Source organism: Atheta coriaria, unplaced genomic scaffold (genome assembly GCF_025399875.1).
Source record: "Atheta coriaria isolate IRGN ID8LTWV9N9 unplaced genomic scaffold, Caltech_Dcor_3.1 hic_scaffold_2_pilon, whole genome shotgun sequence".
In the NCBI taxonomy this organism is placed as follows: Eukaryota; Metazoa; Arthropoda; class Insecta; order Coleoptera; family Staphylinidae; genus Dalotia; species Dalotia coriaria.
Window position 1 is genome coordinate 2,479,262 of NW_027045444.1, and position 19,442 is coordinate 2,498,703.

At 34.1% G+C, this 19,442-nt stretch overlaps 1 protein-coding gene across 2 annotated transcripts; it reads left to right on the forward strand.

Annotated features, from left to right (window-relative positions):
* The first annotated feature begins 1,587 nt into the window (after positions 1 to 1,587).
* LOC135803403 (rho GTPase-activating protein 15-like) lies at positions 1,588 to 9,249 on the forward strand. 2 transcript variants are annotated; one of them, XM_065317004.1, is made up of 7 exons: positions 1,588 to 2,302; positions 6,580 to 6,707; positions 6,759 to 6,879; positions 6,953 to 8,077; positions 8,257 to 8,365; positions 8,426 to 8,710; positions 8,765 to 9,249. In XM_065317004.1, exons 1-7 carry the CDS (start codon positions 2,042 to 2,044, stop codon positions 9,169 to 9,171), a joined length of 2,436 nt encoding a protein of 811 aa, XP_065173076.1. In that variant the 5' UTR covers positions 1,588 to 2,041; the 3' UTR covers positions 9,172 to 9,249. The 2 variants fall into 2 exon arrangements, with proteins under 2 accessions (XP_065173076.1, XP_065173075.1); XM_065317003.1 differs by lacking the exon at positions 1,588 to 2,302 and adding an exon at positions 4,006 to 6,195.
* The last annotated feature ends 10,193 nt before the right edge of the window (positions 9,250 to 19,442 follow it).

Here is a 19,442-nt window from a genome sequence, read left to right on the forward strand (position 1 = left end):
GCGCAAACTCTTCTTCTATAACATTCAAAAAAGAACAATACAATAAAACCCTTCAATCAGAAGATATATCAAGTTTCCCAACATATGTTTTGATAATTTATAAAAGTTTCCTAGGTTTACTAGCATTTTTAGGGCATTTCTAAGCTCTTTGGGATGCATTACTATACAGCAAACATTGGGTCCACTCTTCATCTATAAAATGCAGTAGAGTTCATTAAAGTTGAGCCCTTAAATCGGGAGATATAGAGTTTTTTCCACAACATGTTTTGAAAAATCTTAAAGATAGCCTATATGTAATACAAAATTAAGAGCATTTCCTAATAGTTTACAAAGCTAAAATTTACAGAAAACAAAAGACACATTTCTTTTCTATAATTTGCAAAAAAGTGCATTGAGATTGGACCTTTCGTTAGCCAGTAAATTAAAGTTTTCCGCCCTGTGTTTTCATAAAGTATTTCTAACAGTTATATAGAATTACTGTCACTTTTAGGGCATTTCCAAACTTTATAAGGGCAAAATTATATAGACAACATTAGGTCCATTCATTCTCTACAATATGCAGTATAGTACATTAAGATTGAGCCCTTGAATCGCAAGATAAAGGGCATTTTCAATGCATGTTCTGAAGAATCACTAAGATAGTATGTATTAATTGACAAATAAAGGGCATTTTCAAGCGCTTCAGATGGAAGAAATGTACATAATATAAAAGGCATATTTTTCTTCTACAAAATTCAGAAGAGTAAATTAAGATTGGACCCTTTAATCACAAGTTAAAGGGTGTTTTTGTCTAGTTCTTATCCGATTCCTATATGAATTTCTAATAATACATTTTCATCCGCTGCCTATAGATGTCACATGTGAGCGTGAAATTCAAAAACTTTTCCTATCTCCTTGCATATTCTGTAATCCTGTTACTACAAGACGTTTTCAATTCATTTTACACCGAAATTTGTGCTTAAAAATAATCGTAAATTAATCAGGACCACAGAAAGTGTCAGAAGATGTATTTTTAAAAACTATAAATGTGCGTACAACTAGTTGCATATAGTGAAACACTGAAACCTAATAAAATTTCAAAAAATTAACACAATTTTGAAGATAACTATGGTAAAACGACAAATACAGTATAAATATGTATAAAATACAATAGATAAATAAATAATCTTACAATATATGTGGTTTTTATTTAAATCAACAAGTTTTTAAATACAATTTCATACAATTAAACATATAAAAACTATCATACTAGTAGAACAATATATAAATGTTAATAACTTTCATAAAAACAAATGAATTTTGTTTTAGTAAACGTAGAACTACGTGTAATTTAATTATCAATCAACTAATATATAAATAATTACTTACCTGTAGATATATTAATAATAAATTTAAAACTGAAAGTAAAACTAGTATAAACAAAATAAAAAGTTTAAAAAATAATACTAAAAGCTATCAAACGTTTATAAAATAGATGCAATAGTAATGCATTAGCTTAAAGTGATAAAGCGTATCAGTAGTACTAAGTCTGATAAGACTAACAGCGATAACAGCTCCGTCGACGGTAATTTAATTTGTCACAAATTGTTTCGTGCAATCGGCTCCGAGCGACGTGCTTACCGCGTCCGAAGGCTACACAAATTTTATAAAAATAATAACGAGAACAACAATGAGAGATTGCATGACTCAGTAATAAAATTGTGGCGCGAGTATCAACGTGGTTTGATAATGAAAATATTGTGCTACTTGTTCCGCAATTGAAACCATAACACAGTAAAAGCATGCAAAAATAAACCAAAAATAAACTATAACATTAAAAATAAATAAAAACTCATTGGAAACGTTCGAGTGATACTCATTTATTTATAATTTATTAAGTGTATTAATGTGTATCAACGTGTTCATCTTAAATTAGATAGGATGATAAAAGGATCGAAAACAAAATGCGATAAAATGGCGGCGTAGTTTAAAATGCAATTGGTTTCAATCGCGCGTGAATTGTGTGACGTTGTGTGTTTAATAAAAACAAATAGCATATAGGATGGAAAGTTCTAAAAAGCTCACGAGGAGTAAAACATTTATCAATAGTTTATTCCGGTCTAAGAATAAAATCAAAGCGGATAATCGACGACATAGTGTTTCAATGCAGGACGTGACTATTGTTACAGACGATGGGACGAAAGTCCTCAAAGAGTTGAAGTCAAGCGAAAAGTATCAGGATCTGAGGAAAAAGAGCAAAGAACTGGATTTTAAGGATTTTAAGGCTAGGAGTAAAGCAAGACATACTTTCAATGACTTTAAGGTAAGTTTTAAAGGTTAATTATAAACACAATATTTAGAAAAATAAGAAGTGAATTTTAAAGTTAATTTAGTAGTAGTTATATTGATTTAAAGATAAACAAAAGTAATGTATGTCTTAGAGAATTTAATTCTTTTTATTATTCTGTAAAAATAATGTTGATATATTTATTAGTTTTGAAGATACAGAGGGTTTTGTAAAACAAGTTTTTTTAAATGTGAAATTTATTTATTTTATTTTAAGTAGCAATTTAGGTTATTTATAAACAATTTAATGTATTCAAACTTAACAAAAAAGAAAGAAAATTTTATAGTGTTTCTAATAGTGAAAACAAAATTAAAATCGGACAATTATTAGAAAAGTTATTCAAAGTTTTGTAAGAAGAATTACAGTTAAATTTCTTAAATTGACAACTTTGGTACAGCAAAGTAAGAAAGTGGATTACAAAGTGAATTTAGCAGTAGTTATATTGATTCAATGATAACCAAAAGTACAGTGATTCATAGAAAATTTAATTGACTTTAATATCACGCAATAATAATGTAGATAAAATCATTAGTTCCGAAGATACAGGGTGTTTTCTAAAAAAGTTTTTATTTAATTTTAAAATTAATTTAGAAAGTTTTAAATAATAATTTACAATATTTATACACAATTTGAGCTATTACAACTTAATGAAAATTGAAGAAAATTTTATAATCTTTCAGAAAATTTAAACAAAAATCAGATCCGACAACTATAACAAAAGTTATTTCAAATTTACTAAAAACTTTTATACTCAAATTTATAACTTAAGGACTTCCACGCAACAAAAACAATAAACAAGCAATTAACAAAAGGAAATTTAATTAAATTGATAAAACTAAACACATTGAAAGCGAGATTAATAACATAGGAACTAGTTGTTATTGATAATTGCCAATTGTTGCCGACTGATGATGGTCTGCTTCCCTTTTCGCCGTCAATCTATTCGCTCAGTCATTTGTTGAATCTTTCTGCGTGCATTACTAACAAACCACCAAACCAACCTACAACATTATAAACAAACAAAATTCCTCAGGAATTAAATCATAAAACTAAAATCTAAAAAAATCAATCAAACAAAATTTACGCCGCTAATCTTATCAACGATTTAGAACCAATATTGACAGACAAAGCTATAACCAATAATCTATTGACTTTGTAATGTGAGTTGAAAGTGCTCGTGATAATTTTTTATCAGCAGGCCAACCTGAATAAAGATCAACATCATCACATCATGATTTATGGTATGAGTAAGACAAATTCGAAATTAAATAGAATATGTATTTCACATTTCTAAACAAATCACGTCGCATCCAGAATGAAAATAATTACAAACGGAAATTACACATATAAACACATCAAAACACATGAATAATATAACTGCGAAATAGATAAACATAAATAAAGAGAGAATTTGGTATTAGCAGTTACAAAAACATTTTTATCGTGATCTCGTCGAGTGAATGAAACTAAATTGAATGAAATTGATCAAAGGGATCGTCAAGCGGTTAGTCATCCAATCAAGCTGGTGCAATTAATGCTTAAATTGATCAATTACTACAATTCAACATATAAAACCAAATTGAAGCTATTTTATCCAACAGACAACTTAAAAACAAACAAAAAATCATTTTTTAGTTTTCTACGCACAGAAAAATTAAATATTTATTTAGTAAAACATTAACAACATTCCAATACAAATAACAATCACATAAATGGAAATGGATTGTAAGCAATTAGTCATCGAAACGTATTACGCATTCCCAATCGTTGTTTTACGTTTTAAAACACAATTCTTATCGAAAATTCCACGACATATAAAACGTTCAATATTCGGCATTCCGTATTCAACACTGTAATGAACAAGACAGTAACATTGACAAACGTGCATCAATTTACTTCAAACACTAGTTATTATATGATGTACTCGTAGTTATTATACATTCATAACGTTAAATGAGTCATTTCTTCGATGAATTAAAACAAAGTGCAGTGAAAAGAGAAGAAATGCACGCGCTGCATTCGCTGAGTTCGTGTGAGGCATGAATTAGTGGGGGAGTAATTGTAAATAAAACGCGTAAGAATAGTGTAGACAGTGTTGGAACTGTCTGAAGTGGCTTCGAACGAGATCATCAAACGAGCAGAACGTCGCAATCGTCGTCAACCGCAAGTCAACAGTCATGTTGTAGAGCTGCATTGAGAAACAAATTAATTTATTTACATTTAATATTCATGAAAGAAAAAAAATTAAAGTTTTGGGTTTAAAATTAAATTAAAAGAAGATTAAACGCGTTGGTCGGTTATAAATAGCTTAAGTGTGCAGTTGAAAATGTGTCAAGTGTTTTAAAAAAAAGTGTTTCGTTAAAAACTGAAAGTTTTAAACACGAGTTATCACAGGAAACGCGTGAATAATCTACATTTTCATTTGACGGTTGATAACATACAATAGCATTACAACACACGCTTTGTTAAATCATTTTTGTGATTATTTTCTGTATGAGTATGCGTTTGATAGTTTAAGTCAAGTTTGTAATGCTGAAATGATTGTTTCGAGTGTCTACTCGTGGCTGAAAGACCTGCGTTCACATTTTGATATATACGAAGAAAAAAGTGCTTTAAAACTAAAAAATTCTCAGTGTTTTTGTAAAATCTCCAAAGAAGAAATGTTTGATATACCTGAAATTGAACAAGTGTTATTACGCAATGCAAGTGTCAGGAGAAGTGTCCCAATGAAAAAATTTGGTAATAAGAAAAGTTTTGCTGAGTTATGTCTCCAGGAACGCGCGAAGAAAGCTTGGAGTGTTGGGGATGCTTGGGGAGTTGATTTCCAACTTACTTCTTCAGTTGGAGAAAATCTACAACACGTTGAAAACTCCAAAAACACCAAAAGAAGAGATTCGCAGTTAACTGATGAAACTGTAAAAGATGCTCTTGATCAATTCGCCTTTTTAAGTGATGTAAGTGACGTAGAATTAGAATCAGAAGAAAAGACTCAGAACCTACAAAATCAACCTGTTTATGTTAACATAACGACAATAAACAATCCAAAACTACAGAAATTACAACAGGAAGTTTTTGCTCAGCGTGATTCTACAATGTCATTGAGTTCGACATATTCTTTTGTTTCCTGTGGAGGTTTAGATGATACCATTGATTTTACATCTTCCTCGCAGTCTTCTGGAACTTACACAGTGAATTCTCTATATGCTGATTTCAAGATGGATTCTGTATCTACATGTTCGGGATCTACATTTCAAACAGAAGATAGTTATAGTTACACTTATTCAATCCAAGATGAAGACGATTGGAAGCGTGAAGAATGGAGGTCTTTGTGTTCACTTGGAAGTGAAGCAGGATGTAGAAATGCGTTGAAACCGCTGAAAAAAGGAAAATCTCTTGATTCATTCAACCTGAGTCATAATACTGATATTGTTCAGTTGAGACATAAAGATAAACCTAATCGGCGATCTGTGATTCCAGTTGTAGAATCAGATGTAGAATCCCATGCAAGGAGAGCTATCATTCTCCCAAAAACACAAAACCCACAAGATGATACTTATATGAATATTTGGGAGTGTTACACACAGAATACTTCTAACCTCAAAGGTTATAAACCCATTCCTGCTCCTAGGACGAAATTTTCTAAACCTTCTACACCTCCAAAACCCTTAAATCGGAATATTTCTAATTTGGAAATTAAAAACGCCAGGGAGAATATTGTTTCGTTTGCTTTTGATGAAACAGTAGAATATTTACCGTTGGAGGATTTAGATGCAGAGAAAGAGGTTAAGAATGACTGTGACAACCTCCCGCCGATAGATGTCGTCATGTGGATGTCAAGATTAATGCGTGAATATGAACCAGAACCTGAGGTAAAATTCGAACATTATGCGCAATACAAATTGCGTACATGTGACTAATCATTTTTATCAGCGCACTGATAACATTTGTTATATGTGTGATGTGGTGTGGTTGATGATAAGGCGTGTCGATGTCGATTGAAAACTCAGTTTAATTGAGTGCCTAGACCACATTGATTTTATAACAAATAACAGAACAATAAAACTCACAGTGTTGAAAAAAAAAATTAACTTGAAAATTAACATTAATAACTTTTTATTGTTTAAATAATATTCCATATGTATATGGATAATTTATGCATGTGTTGTAATATGGACTTTTCATATTTATTTTATACTAAAGTAATGTATTTGATAGTTAATTATTTGTTATTAATTAATTTATTATTGTTTTAGGTGTCTTCTAATTATGACAACGAAATCAGAAGTGTTGATAGTCAACGCAAGGATAGCAAACGGGAGGAAATGATGTTGGGACAACAAAGTCCAGGAATATCATGGGATACAAACTCTAGAGATAACAAGTGAGGAATAATTATCAACGTTTTTACTGGTTATCTGATGATGTTTTCTAGATTTGACTTCCATAATGTGAAAAAGTACAAAATGGATAACCAAGTGATCAAGTTAAACAAAAACGAAGTGATTGAGAACCAAAATGGAAGACTTTTACATAAAAACAGCGAAGGAATAAAGGTTTGTTAATTTTGAGGTTAAAAACCATAGACTATAAATTAGGTTATGTTATGTTTTTAAATTTTTTTTGTAGACTTTAACAGAAGACTTTGAACATTGTAAAATTGAACAAAAAAGCCCCAAAGAACACATCCTTATCCTCCCGGATAAAAAACGTATAAATCTATATTCGAAAAATTCAAAAGAAAAACTCTCACCTGCCCCATCACCAGAATCAGTCCGAGCAGCACCAGCGAAAACAGACATGCGTAATCGTTTAATGCAGCTGTTTAAACTACGTCCCGCAAGAGACACTTTACTCGACAGAGGCATTCTGAAAAACGAAAACGTTTTCGGTAACACTTTACAGGCTCTACACCTGAAACACAACCAAGCCATACCTAGTCTGGTACTGAAATGTATTGAATACGTTGAGTTACCAGCAAATATAGATACTCAGGGATTGTATAGATCCAGTGCAAGTCTGGCTACTCTTCAGGATATACGTTTCGCTATCAATGCAACCCATGGGACCAATCTGAGTAGTTTAGAGAAATACCAAACAAGTCCTGATGTCCCCAGTGGATTACTAAAGCTGTTTATCAGAGAATTGAAAGAACCTTTGATAAGTAACGAACACTTTGAGAGGATGTTTGAAGTATGTCAAAGTGATGATTTCAATGAGTTGAAATACGAAGCAATATACAGAATTATCCAAACTATGCTGCCATCACACAAGTGTACTCTAGATGTCCTGTTGAAACACCTGATCAAAGTGATATCTCACCAGGATAAGAATGATATGACCATTGAAGGTATCAGTATTTGTTGGGGTCAGTCTATGATCACCGGGGAGGAAGGTTCTGATCCTGTTCTCATGGCCAGGAGGAAGAATGAAGTTGTAGAATTGCTTCTCAGAGCTTACAATGCCAAAGATATAAATGATTCTGAATCACATTCATATTCAGAATTATCCAAAGAACAAGCAACCAAAGATGTAGATGTAAATGTAGATGTAAATCCTATTCCCAAACCTAGCAGAATACCTCAGAGACAAGCTTCGGTTGAGAGCTATATGAAACCCAAGGTTTCTATAGATTCTAACACTAACATTAAGAATAACAGCATCCATGGTTCTAAGACGTCAATTGGGAGTAACTCAAGTCAACCTAGGAATTCTGGGGGTTTGAATTTTGGTCCCCCTGGGAATTACGTACAAGTGAGTTTACAGAAGACCAGCTTGTAGTGTTTCTATGTCTGTGGGATAGGTGTTAATGTGCTAGAGTTTTGTATCCTCATTGTATTTATAAATAAACATATTTATCGGCATTGGGGTGGAGCTTTCTGTGTTTTGTTGTGTTTCTACAAAAATTTTAACCAATTTTGAAAATTTAAAAGACTGTAGCCGCTAAATTGGGTAACTTCCAAATACAACTATCGGGACGTGCCAGGATGAAATCGCTAACTAAATCTATGGAATCCTTAAACAAAATGGGATCAACAATGAGTAAATATAATTTTTTTAATTTTTTTGTAAATTTTTAAAATTTAAAATTTTAAATTTCAGGTTTATGTGATGAGAATAAACAGTGTAATCGTTTGAAATTCATTAAGACTCTAATATCAAAGATAGAATCTACACCTGATTTCAAAGGAGTTTATCGTGGGAAAGGCAAAGCTAGTATCGTAGAAAAACTAGTGAGGAAATACAATAAAGAAAACTCCAAAGAATTCGGGCGTTATTTAGCAAAAGCTGATATTTTTGTTTTCGGGCAAGTCCTGCAGGAAGTTACTAAAGAAATAGGTTATGTTATAGATTTCTACGATATGCAATCATTAGTCGAACGTAAAAGTAAGTGTTCTTCAATATTTTCCCGCCAAAAATTAAATTTTTAATAATTTTCAGACAAAACCGAAATAAAACAGATTCTGAACGAAATCCCTGAAGAATTCATTCTACTCTTTAGACATTTTGATAATCTACGAAAAAAAGCAGACTGTAAAGTAACCATTATGGACGACATCTTCCAAAGTTGGTGGAATATCCTCATCGGACCCCCAAATGAAAAAGATAACCTCCACAAAGAAAGAGTCGGAAGGAATCTTACAACATTCGAAGCATTAGTCCAGAATATCATCGAACTCTGCGCGATAGAACTCAAAATAAAATCTGCATCGTCTTTTGACCTGCGAGATATTGACCATGATATGACCAGTGTGAGATCTAGTCTTACACGTAAGCACTCATGCTGTAACATTTTAGAAAACAGAATGACATCTGTATACGAGTATTCCAAAGAATATCATAATTAATAATTTGTATCAAACTGTTTTTTATCGTATAAATATTTGTAAATAAACACAGGCGAGTCATAGTTGCCTGGATTTGAATGTTTTGCTGTTTATTGGTAACTGTCAAACAGCATTTAGTCCTGAAATGCATCGGCAATTGCCGAGCGTCAAAATTTTCAGCGCATTTTTTTTTGTGGACCCTGCACGCATTTAATTAATTCAAAAATTTGTGGTAGTGATAATTATTACCAAATCGTTCAAATTCATTTGATTTCGGATACTAAATTCTATAAAAATGTCATCGATCAGTTGGTTTCGACGTTTTCATACTCGTGATCTGGCCTCACCACGGGTACCAGCAATTAATAGTGAGCCCAAACCTAACACTACAATGGTTGGGATTAGGTTGGATAATATAATGGATGCTTCGGTGAATTTCTGCAGACAGTTTCACATGTCAGGATCAGATTGTCAGCAGATCAAACCGCAGACTGCTGCGAATTATCTACGAAATAAATATATCAATGTCATCAATGAGAATATGGATGAAGATCAACGATCCAAGATGAAGTATTTAAATTCCAAAGGGTTTCATGGTGAGATGCCTACTGCGAAACAATCTCCAAGGTCAAAGGCTGCTTTTAAGGTGCCTGATGATGATGAGGATGTTAAATCCATTGCTTCTTCCAAGGCTTCTTCAGGGAGTCAGGTCAGTCAAAGTGAGACTATTAGCATCACCAAAACCCGTAATGAAACTGCGAGGGAATTCGTCAGACCCATTGATTACAAAATCACAGAATTAAAAGAGGAACCTAGAAGTCGTGTTACTTGCCCTAAACCTACTTCCATGTCACCGTACTCCAGACATGCTGAAGAGAGTGATTCTGGAGTGCAGACTTTGAAGAATCATTATACAAAGGTCCTGTTGAATCCTGTGAAGTCTTTTGGTGTTACTTTTCCTGCTACTCCTAAAACTTCAGGAGTTCAAGAAAAATCTAATAAGTCGTCTTCTAAGAGGTTTGATCAGTATATGGGGACATCAGGTCAGACTCCTGTGATGACTCCGAATGTTAATGTGAAGCCCATTAATAACACCACGCAGAATAGGTCTATGCAGAGTGACTCTTCTGCGAGGACTTCCATGGAAGCAAGTTATAACCAACTGAAAAAGGCTAACAATACAAGATACTTAGAAATGTGTTCAGCTTCTGATGATCAGGTCTTCGTTACTGATCCCAAGGTCCTAAAGAAGAAACATGTGGAGATGGTGAAGATGGAGGTTATTAAACTGGATAAAACCCTGAGGAAATCAAAAAGGGATACAGATATCCGACAGGAGTTAGAACATGTTCTTCAGGAGGCTTTGGCACAGAGTAAAGTTTACGAAAATAATGTCCTACATGCCCATAGATGTGAAGATATTGAACAGGAGGAAGAAGAAGCCCCAAAACGTAGGAATAGTTTTATGAGTGGGGTTAGCTATGGGAGGTCATCACATGCACATGCATCTGTTGTTTTGGATAAAGATAAACTCACAGCACAACCAAAGGTTTCTTTTGATAACCAAACTCGGAATAGGGTTAGGTCTCATTCCGGGGATGGGAAGAACTGTTACAGTGTGTTGAAATCGGAAACTACTCCAAAGGAATCTGTGTCTGAAGATAATGAAGGAGGTAGTTTGAATGATGATGTTTCAATGGCCTTGACTGATTTGAATGATTATGATGATGGTTCTGAATGTGCCAGTAACAAAATTATGGTTTCTTCTACCATGAAGGCCAAAACCCCGTCTGGGGGATCTGTAAAATCAAATTCTACATCTGAAAATCCTCGTTTGTCTAAATTAGAGAAGGATATCCAGATTGCTCAACGCCAACACAACCAGAAGATCCTGGATGTGTTTGAGATTGTGAAAGGAGTCAAGGCTAAGTGACAAATGACGAATCTGAAGTTTTTTTACGAAATTCTGAAATTTGTATAAATATTATATTTGGACAGGATTAAATTGGCAATTGTTTTAAAATTCTTTGTTTTTTATTTCTTGAATTATTTTTTGACAGGTTGTTATGGTGACCATGGTTGACAGAAGCAAAAGTCAGTTTTCGTTTAATGTGTTCTCGACGAGCCTCTCCTCAAAATTTGCCGTCGCATTTTTGAATTTTCGTCGCCGTATCCCCACACTGATTTACAAAATTGTATCAGTTTTATTTTCGGTTTTTGCCTCTTATATTAGATTTCGAATCGTTTTCGCAAATATCAGGTGGACGAATCTCAAATATTGATGATGAGAAAATTTTGATGATCATTTTAATCACAGAAGATAAATAACCTCAAAATGAATTTCAAATGGTTTCGCATGTTGTACGCGCCATTAAATGGCGATTTACGACAGATATGTCTACGACGCACCGCGCCACAAAGCAAGATCATCTCAAGAAATCTCAAACAGATTCGGTTTGTATCCACGTTACAACATCAAAGCAAAATGGATATCATCAGGAAAAACGCGGATTTGTTAGATGAAATTAGTAAGAAAGCAAAATTCCCACTTGAAAGAACAGAAGTTGGTCTAAAACAGAAAATGGCGCCTTTTTTGAGATCCCGACCCAGTTCAAGATGTTTCCTGAGGAAGAGTGCCAGTGCTCCAAGACGTGACGTCCGATCATTCTACTTGGGTCAAGCTCAAAATAAACTAAGCAAGAAAATGTCAAATATTGAAAGATTCCATCAAATATATCAAGAGAATTGTACTGTCAGTAAAAGTGCGCCATCTATAGGAACACCGTGTGATGTTGGTTGCATATCAACACCCAAAATGGAAGACAGGAGTAATTTTTTATCCAGACCCACAACTCGAAGAATGCAAGTGTGTGAATTCTCCAATTGGTCAAAACCTGTTTATCCTAGTTCGCCATGGAATAAAGGAAATGATTTGGGGGATAATTTGAATTTGGTTAAGAAGACCATTAAACAAACCATCGCTGAATATACTACGAAAAATAACCAACTTTGTAATGTCGCACCTGTTAAATCAAACCACGCTTTTAGTGGTTATATGACAGCTGCAGGACCATTTCTGAAACCAGAGTTTAAAGATAAAATCAAAACCAACAGATATGATTCGATTGCTTTAAGAAAAAGTTCAAAGACTGTTGATTTAGCTTCGATGGATTATGAAGATCCTGATTATACTGCTGATACATTTTCCAGGGATTTGAAAAAGTGTGTTTTTGCTCCGTCACAGATTAAACTCCATCCTGACATTGTTGAAAATATCGCAAAAATTAAACATGTTAAGAAAACTCACCAAGATACCCATGAACCGTTCTTCCAACTGGTAAAAAATCCACACACAGGTAAACTGGATATTAAAGATGCGAGACAAGGAGAATTCAAGGTTAATGCTCCATTGAAGAGGGTACCAATTGATGTGGGAGAGCTTTCATTCAAAGAACAGTTTATGGCTAAACTCACACCAGCGCAGTGTTATCGGAATCAGACTACAAAACAGCTGACTGAAGCTGACTATGCAGAGTTGTTGCAAGCAAAGAAGAAACCTGTACTCAAAACGAAGATTACCAAGAATAAGTTACCATATTATATGTTAAACGATGAGAAACCTAAACTCATCTGGCAGAGACATTTAAAGAAGCAGAAAAGTTTAGAAAGATGGCAACAGGCTAGAGAAATAGCTCAAGCTACTCTTCTGGAAAAGAAGAAGTTAAAACATGCGGTACCAGCTTTGGATTTAACTGAATCAGCTGATCAGAACACAGAAGATGGTGATTATGAATATGGAAGACTCCCTGTGTCAGTTTACAAGTCATTCTGTGAAATTGCAAAGAAGAAGAATCTGTTTACCTATGTACCTAGAACAACACCAAAGTTGAAGATTAAATTCCCGATGTACGCTGCACATTTCAAGTCCCCTAGAGGTTGGGCTTTCAAAGCATCTGAATCTGTTGATGGACCTAAGGATGACATACCTGTAAAAGACTTGAAAGAGGTTAGAAGAACAAAAGTAAGAAGGACTTCCTCTGGTGGTAGTGGACGTGTTGGTAGTTGGAATTCTAACACTACTAAGGTACCCAAAGGTTTATTAGGTATGTGCAGGTATTCTTCTAAGGAGACTTTACCAGGGACACAAAACAGACGTGAGTGTAGAAATGCGCATGCGTTGTATTCTCACAGACCTAAAACCAAGATAAGTGTTACACATAATATAAAGAAACCTGGTACTGCCACTGCCATTCAACAACAGGTATATAAGTCTTATAGGTTAAGTCAAGGTCAAGAAAAAGATAAAAAAGATGTCTCTAAAGATGGTGTTGATAAAAAAGTAGAGGTCTTACCTGTGGAAGATAAAATAAAAGTTGAAGGTATACCACCTGTGGTTAAGTCATGTTCTGAAAAAGGTGCTGAACCTAAAACTATTGAGAAGTTAGAAGAACCTAAGAAAAACCCTCGTCCGGTATGTAAAGTATGTGGGTTGTTCCATAGTCAGTTTACTAATGGTAAGTGCCCTTTGACATACCTCTTGAAGAAGTCAGATTATTTCGGACCACAGAATCCTGGTGTAAAGTCAATGTTTAAGAGGACTTATTCAACTTCAACTAAAGGTATACCTATGCCTACAACTGCTGATGAGTTGTTGCATGAATGTAAATATTGTGGTATGGTCCATTCTTCACCAGGGCATGTATGCCCTTTCAATGAAGCCCTTAAATTATTTACTTCCAATGAAGAAGAAAAGGGTTTTAAGTTGATTCATCCAGTTGGGGTGAAGGTAACCTCTCCAGGTGCGGTTGCAGTTGTCCCCCAGGTCCAGGTCTGTACCCACTGTCGTCCTACAAAAGAGGACCAACTTAAAAGACTCAAGCAGTTACAGAATCGTTTGAATTTGTTATCGAATATCAAACAGGCAGTTGTAAGGAAGATGAATTCTGAAAGACCTGTGATCTATGTCCCACCTTCAAAGAAACTCATACCTGTGGATGAAAATAAAACCGAACTTAAGTCAATTGTGAAGCGGTATAATAAGAATAAGATATCCAATACAATGAAGGCTTTTGTTTATGGGAAGCAACTGAAAGGTGAAGAATTGATCAAGTTTTCTAAGTCTCTTGGAGGTTTGCTCAGGGATCTTCTTCAGGAGTGTCATGCCGGGTTGAAATTGAATGAAAACGCACAAATTGTCAAAGCTAACATGAATTTTGTGGTTAGAAAAACTGAAGATCAACTTAACCATTACAGAAGATTCAGTGGGCGTGAGATCCATGATGATCCACCATCTTTTATCCCATTTAAAAATTCTGAGTTTCCTGAAACCATCACAGAATCTGAACCTCAACTTAAACTTGATAAATCATTCGCAAGTGAACGCAAGGGTCAAGTATGTACCAGTGTTCATAAAACTGTTGAAGATTCCAGAAAAACAAGGTATTCCTTTGAGATCAGTTGTAAGAAGATTACCTCTACCAGAAATAATTCTACATCTGGAAATCGTAACTTTAATACTAGTTGTGCTCATAATACTCCAACGAAAGAAACGACTGCAACTCCATTGGAGTCTCAGAAAAGAAAATCTCAGAATATACAATCTGCTCAGATTCATAAGAGTATGTGTGTTGAGAATATCCAGACTAAGGTTAATCCTAAACAGGTTGAGGTTACCAGTTATCCGAAATATAACGATCCAAAAGTTACAGAAAATTGGATGAAGTACAAATCGTATTCTGAAGTTAAAAAACTCGAAAGTGAAAAAAATCTAGGTTTACCATTCAAAAAGGTGGTACCCAAATGTACCCCTGAAGATATACGAGAGAAAAAGAGGAAATATTGTATTAATCTGTTACAGAATCAAGTTGATAGGGTGGAATATGCGCTGAGGAAGACTCAGACTGAAGCCAATGTAGCAAATCCACAGACTTTTAGAATTGCAGTTGGATATATTCCGAATACTCGTAAAGACGTAGAAAAATCTCCAACTAAACCTGTTGATGATGGGAAGTTTATGGACATTGGTCAGAATCTAAAACCCAAGTCAAGTTCGCTAACTAATTTGGTTCCGAATAAGTTTAGTTGTGAGAAGAAGATTTTAAAAGTTTTGCTCAAAGAGGAACCTCCAGTTCCTCCAGTAGAAAAAATAACGAAACCTAAGTGTGAGTCAAAAATATTCCAAATTCCTTTAAAATCGGATTCTAAGAAGGTGTTGAAGAATTCTACATTAAGTATAAAACCAAGTGGATTAATGGGATCAACAATAAAATTACAGCAGAGTTCTTCTACATCAGCTGCAGCTATTAAAAACTTTTTTAAAACAAGTATGAAGAAAGATACTACGAGTAATTCTAAAAAGGTTTTCAAACCGGAAGATACATGTCCTCCACCAAGTTGTCAAATTTGCTCAGGTGGGCCTGGAAAGTGCGCAGATCGGAAACTCTGCGCTCAGAATGAAAATTTACAGAAAACTATTCTGGATCTAATGAAAGTAGAGAATCCATGTGAGTTTACTCTTTTACAAGCCAGAATGCGTAGGCAACGTGAGAAACTTCAATCACAGAATAAAGAAGAGGAATTTTTCAAAGGTTATAGATATGCTATAAAGCGATCAAATATTTATGAAGTTTCTGATGAACCAAAACAAAAACCTTACACACCTGATAAAGTCTTCCCTGTTAAACGTATGAGAAGTAGTGGGAGTTGTAGTGGTTCTTATAATTCTCAACTTGCTGATACAAGGTGTCTACACTTTGACCAGAATAAGTCTCAGAAGATTTTAAAAGAAAAGACTGATAATCTTGAAAGGAAATCATTTGACAGTCATAATTGTAAGAAGTTTTCTTCAGGGAAAGAGAATAAAGTTTTTGGAACGGAAAGTCATTTTGAACAAATGAAATCTCGCAGATTAACAAAAGATAAAAGTGATGTAGAAAATACTACGTTTGATAGTCGTACTTGTAGAAAATATTCTCCTGAAAAGAAAGAGAATAAAGTTTATGGAGCGAAAAGTCATCACGATGCAATGAAATCTAAAAGATTAACAAAAGATGAAAAAGATGCAGAAAAAGATACATTTGATAGTCGCAATTGTAGAAAGTTTACTCCAGAAAGGAAAGGAAATAAAGTGTTTGATGTAGAAAAATATTACAATAAAGATATTCTGAAAGAGAAGAAGGAAAATGAAGGAAGGAAATGTTACGAAGACAAAGCAAGGCAAATTAAGGAGTTACAGAAAATGCAGGAGAGTAAATTTACTCCTTTGAAGAAGACTGCAGTTTTCTCAAAAGAAAAATGTAAAGCAAAAGAAGAAGAAGAAGAAGAAGATGATGATTCTCCTAGAATGAAACAAAGTGTGAATAATTGTTGCAGTGGAAGAACTCCCAGACCCAAGGCTGAGAAATATCAGTTTCAGAAACCATCTACCGAAACAATTTACGAGTTTGTAACTGAAGATTACCGATCAGAAGCTCAGAAAAAAGCAGAAAATAGATTTAGAGAGAATGCTAGTAAAAAACAAACCTCGTTATCTAAGGAAAGTGGAAGAGGAAGTTCAGATAAAATTTCTAAGTCTAAATCAAGACATGACACAGAAAAATCTGTGAAATGTTTCCCAAAACAACCTGATAAATATTCTGCATCTAAACATGTCCCTGAGGAAGACTCAGAAAGAAATATCCAGCATTTCTCAACTAAATATAAATATAAAGATCATGATGAAGATGAAGAAGACAAGACACTAACTAGAGATTCTCAGAAATATTCGGAGTCTAAACATGCTTCCGAAAAGGATTTCCAAAGTAAACCTATTGAGAAAAATTTTGAAGAACAAAATAAAAAACTTGAAGAGTATTCTGTACCTAGACCTATAAGAGATTGTGAAGAACAGTATCTCAGAATGAAATCTAAGTATGATACAGAAAAGCTTAGAAAATATTCTCCATATAAACCAAGGACTTCTCAAGATAGTCAAAGGACTCTTGATTCATGCATTGAAGAAGTAGAAGAAGATGACAGAAAAGTGGGTAAAAAATTAGCTGAAGAAAAGAAGAAGACTGAGAAAAGAGCTGAACATCAAATGGGTACTAAAGTACGTAAAAGTCTACGAGAAGAAATTGACAGTCGGTCTAAAAGAAGCACATCATTCTTCAACAAAGCTAAAAAATCTAAATCTTTATTAATTGACGATGAAGATTTTGAATCTGATAAAACAAGTTACACTGATGTGAAACTATTGAAGAAACAGTTAGAAAAAGAAGAACTTGAGATGAGAGCGAAGAGTTTTGAGAAAGCTGAGACAAAGAAAGTAGTTCCTGTGTATTCAAGTGAAGAAAATTACGCAGACAGCGAAGAAAGAGTAAAAACACCGAAAGAAGAAATAAGAAGTGAGGTTACAACACCAGACATTGTGATTTGCAAAAAAGATAAGCAAAAAGAAAAATCCAAAGACTTAGAATTACAAAAATCTGTGCATCTTTGTTATGACAAAGATCAATTACAGAGTATAAGTGAAAAGACACTCAAATGTAAAGAAAAATCAACACCAATAACAGAAATTTTAGAAAACGAAAACCCAGAGGGCTCTACAATGAAAGAACACGATATCACACATTCAAAGATTCCAAGTAAATCAGTATTACCGAATCGCAGAAAAGAACAAGAAGCTAGATTAGAACCGATTCGCAGTGAACGAAATCAATACGTTGATAAAGAAATTAAAAAATTAGAGAATTTACAAAAAGAAATTAAATTTGATGATGCAAAACGCTTGTTTTATCAAGAACAACTTCGTGATGTGAGAAAACAAATTGCAGAATTTGAAGCAAAACTTTCTGGAGATTCACTATCTGTATCTCCACCTTTAACACCTGAAACACCTGATAAATTAATTGATTACAGAAAATCTTTGGATTTGAAAATATGTCCAGAGGTTTTATCTCTGAGATCATCCACAGATGTAATTGCAGATAAAGTCTACGAAAGATTATTGAAAGCAAGCAATAACAGAATTCTGAATGAGGTCAAAGAAGAAATACTTAATTCTAAGTCTATTGATGTTGATAAACCTAGAACAGGTATACATGTGTGTAAACCAAATGGATCAGTTACAGAATTAAGCATGGCTAGTACTCTAGGTGATAGTGCTGATTCCAGAAGACCTCAGAAAAAGTGGACACAGAAAATCTCTTCTGCAATGCATTCTGTAACTCCAGAGGTTGAAGAAATGAGTACTCCTGAGTGTATGTCCAAGAAACAGATGGAGATGATTTGTAATAAAGTCTTAGAAGAGATTAACAAGATGAATCAATTGAAAGTTAAGGAAAAAGAAGAAAAGAAGAAGGAAACTGCTTTGATAAAAAAATCTGAAGATAAAGTTATGGTCAAAGAATCGGAGTCATCACGAAAGTGGAAATATCTTGATGAGCTTAACCACTACGACTATACTCATTATGAGAAAAGCACTTCAGGTCTTCAATTACAGAAATGTATGAAGGAAGTGAAGAAATGTCTGGATGATTATAAAAGATGTTTGATTGATCTGAAGTTGATGCCTCAGATGGATAAACATTTTGATTATGATGCTGCTGTTAGTATTTCATCTCCGAATTTACCTATAAGTAGAGAAGAGCATTCTGGGGAAGATAATGAAAGTATAACTTCAGATAATAGCATTCTGGAGAAGATTCGGAAATCCACAAAGGTGGAAAGGAAGTGTTCGAGTAAATTGAATACAGTTCCCATGTTGATATCAGGTCAACACCCGATAAATATCAAACATAGAAAGAGTACCACTTGTGTCTTGGACACAAAGAATCGCCATCAGTATTCTGTTGATAAAAGGCACTTTGGTGATTCTATGACTGCTTGTTTAAATGAAGCAGATGTTAGTGATTTGAAAGATTCTAAGACTAGAAAGAGTTCTGAGACAGGTGTTGGTGTGGTGATTGATGAGGCTACTTTGTGTTTCCCACGAGGTGAGGCCAACATAGATGTAGAATTACTTTTCCATCCTAATGAAGAAATGAAGAAATCTAGGCTTACACCAGAGATTGCTAGGAATTCTGTATCTGAAGATAATCATACCATGGATGTACCTTCAGGTTCCCAGAACAATATGCTAGACGTAGAAAATTTCCCAGTTCCAAAATATATACCTAACCCACATGGTATCATGCTCCACCAGAATTCTCCAACTATCAGGTATGACTATACCAGTTACAATAAACAATCTGAAGAATCTGAAGAAGAAGAAACCGAACCAATCTTCTCCAAACCCATACAGATGTTCCACC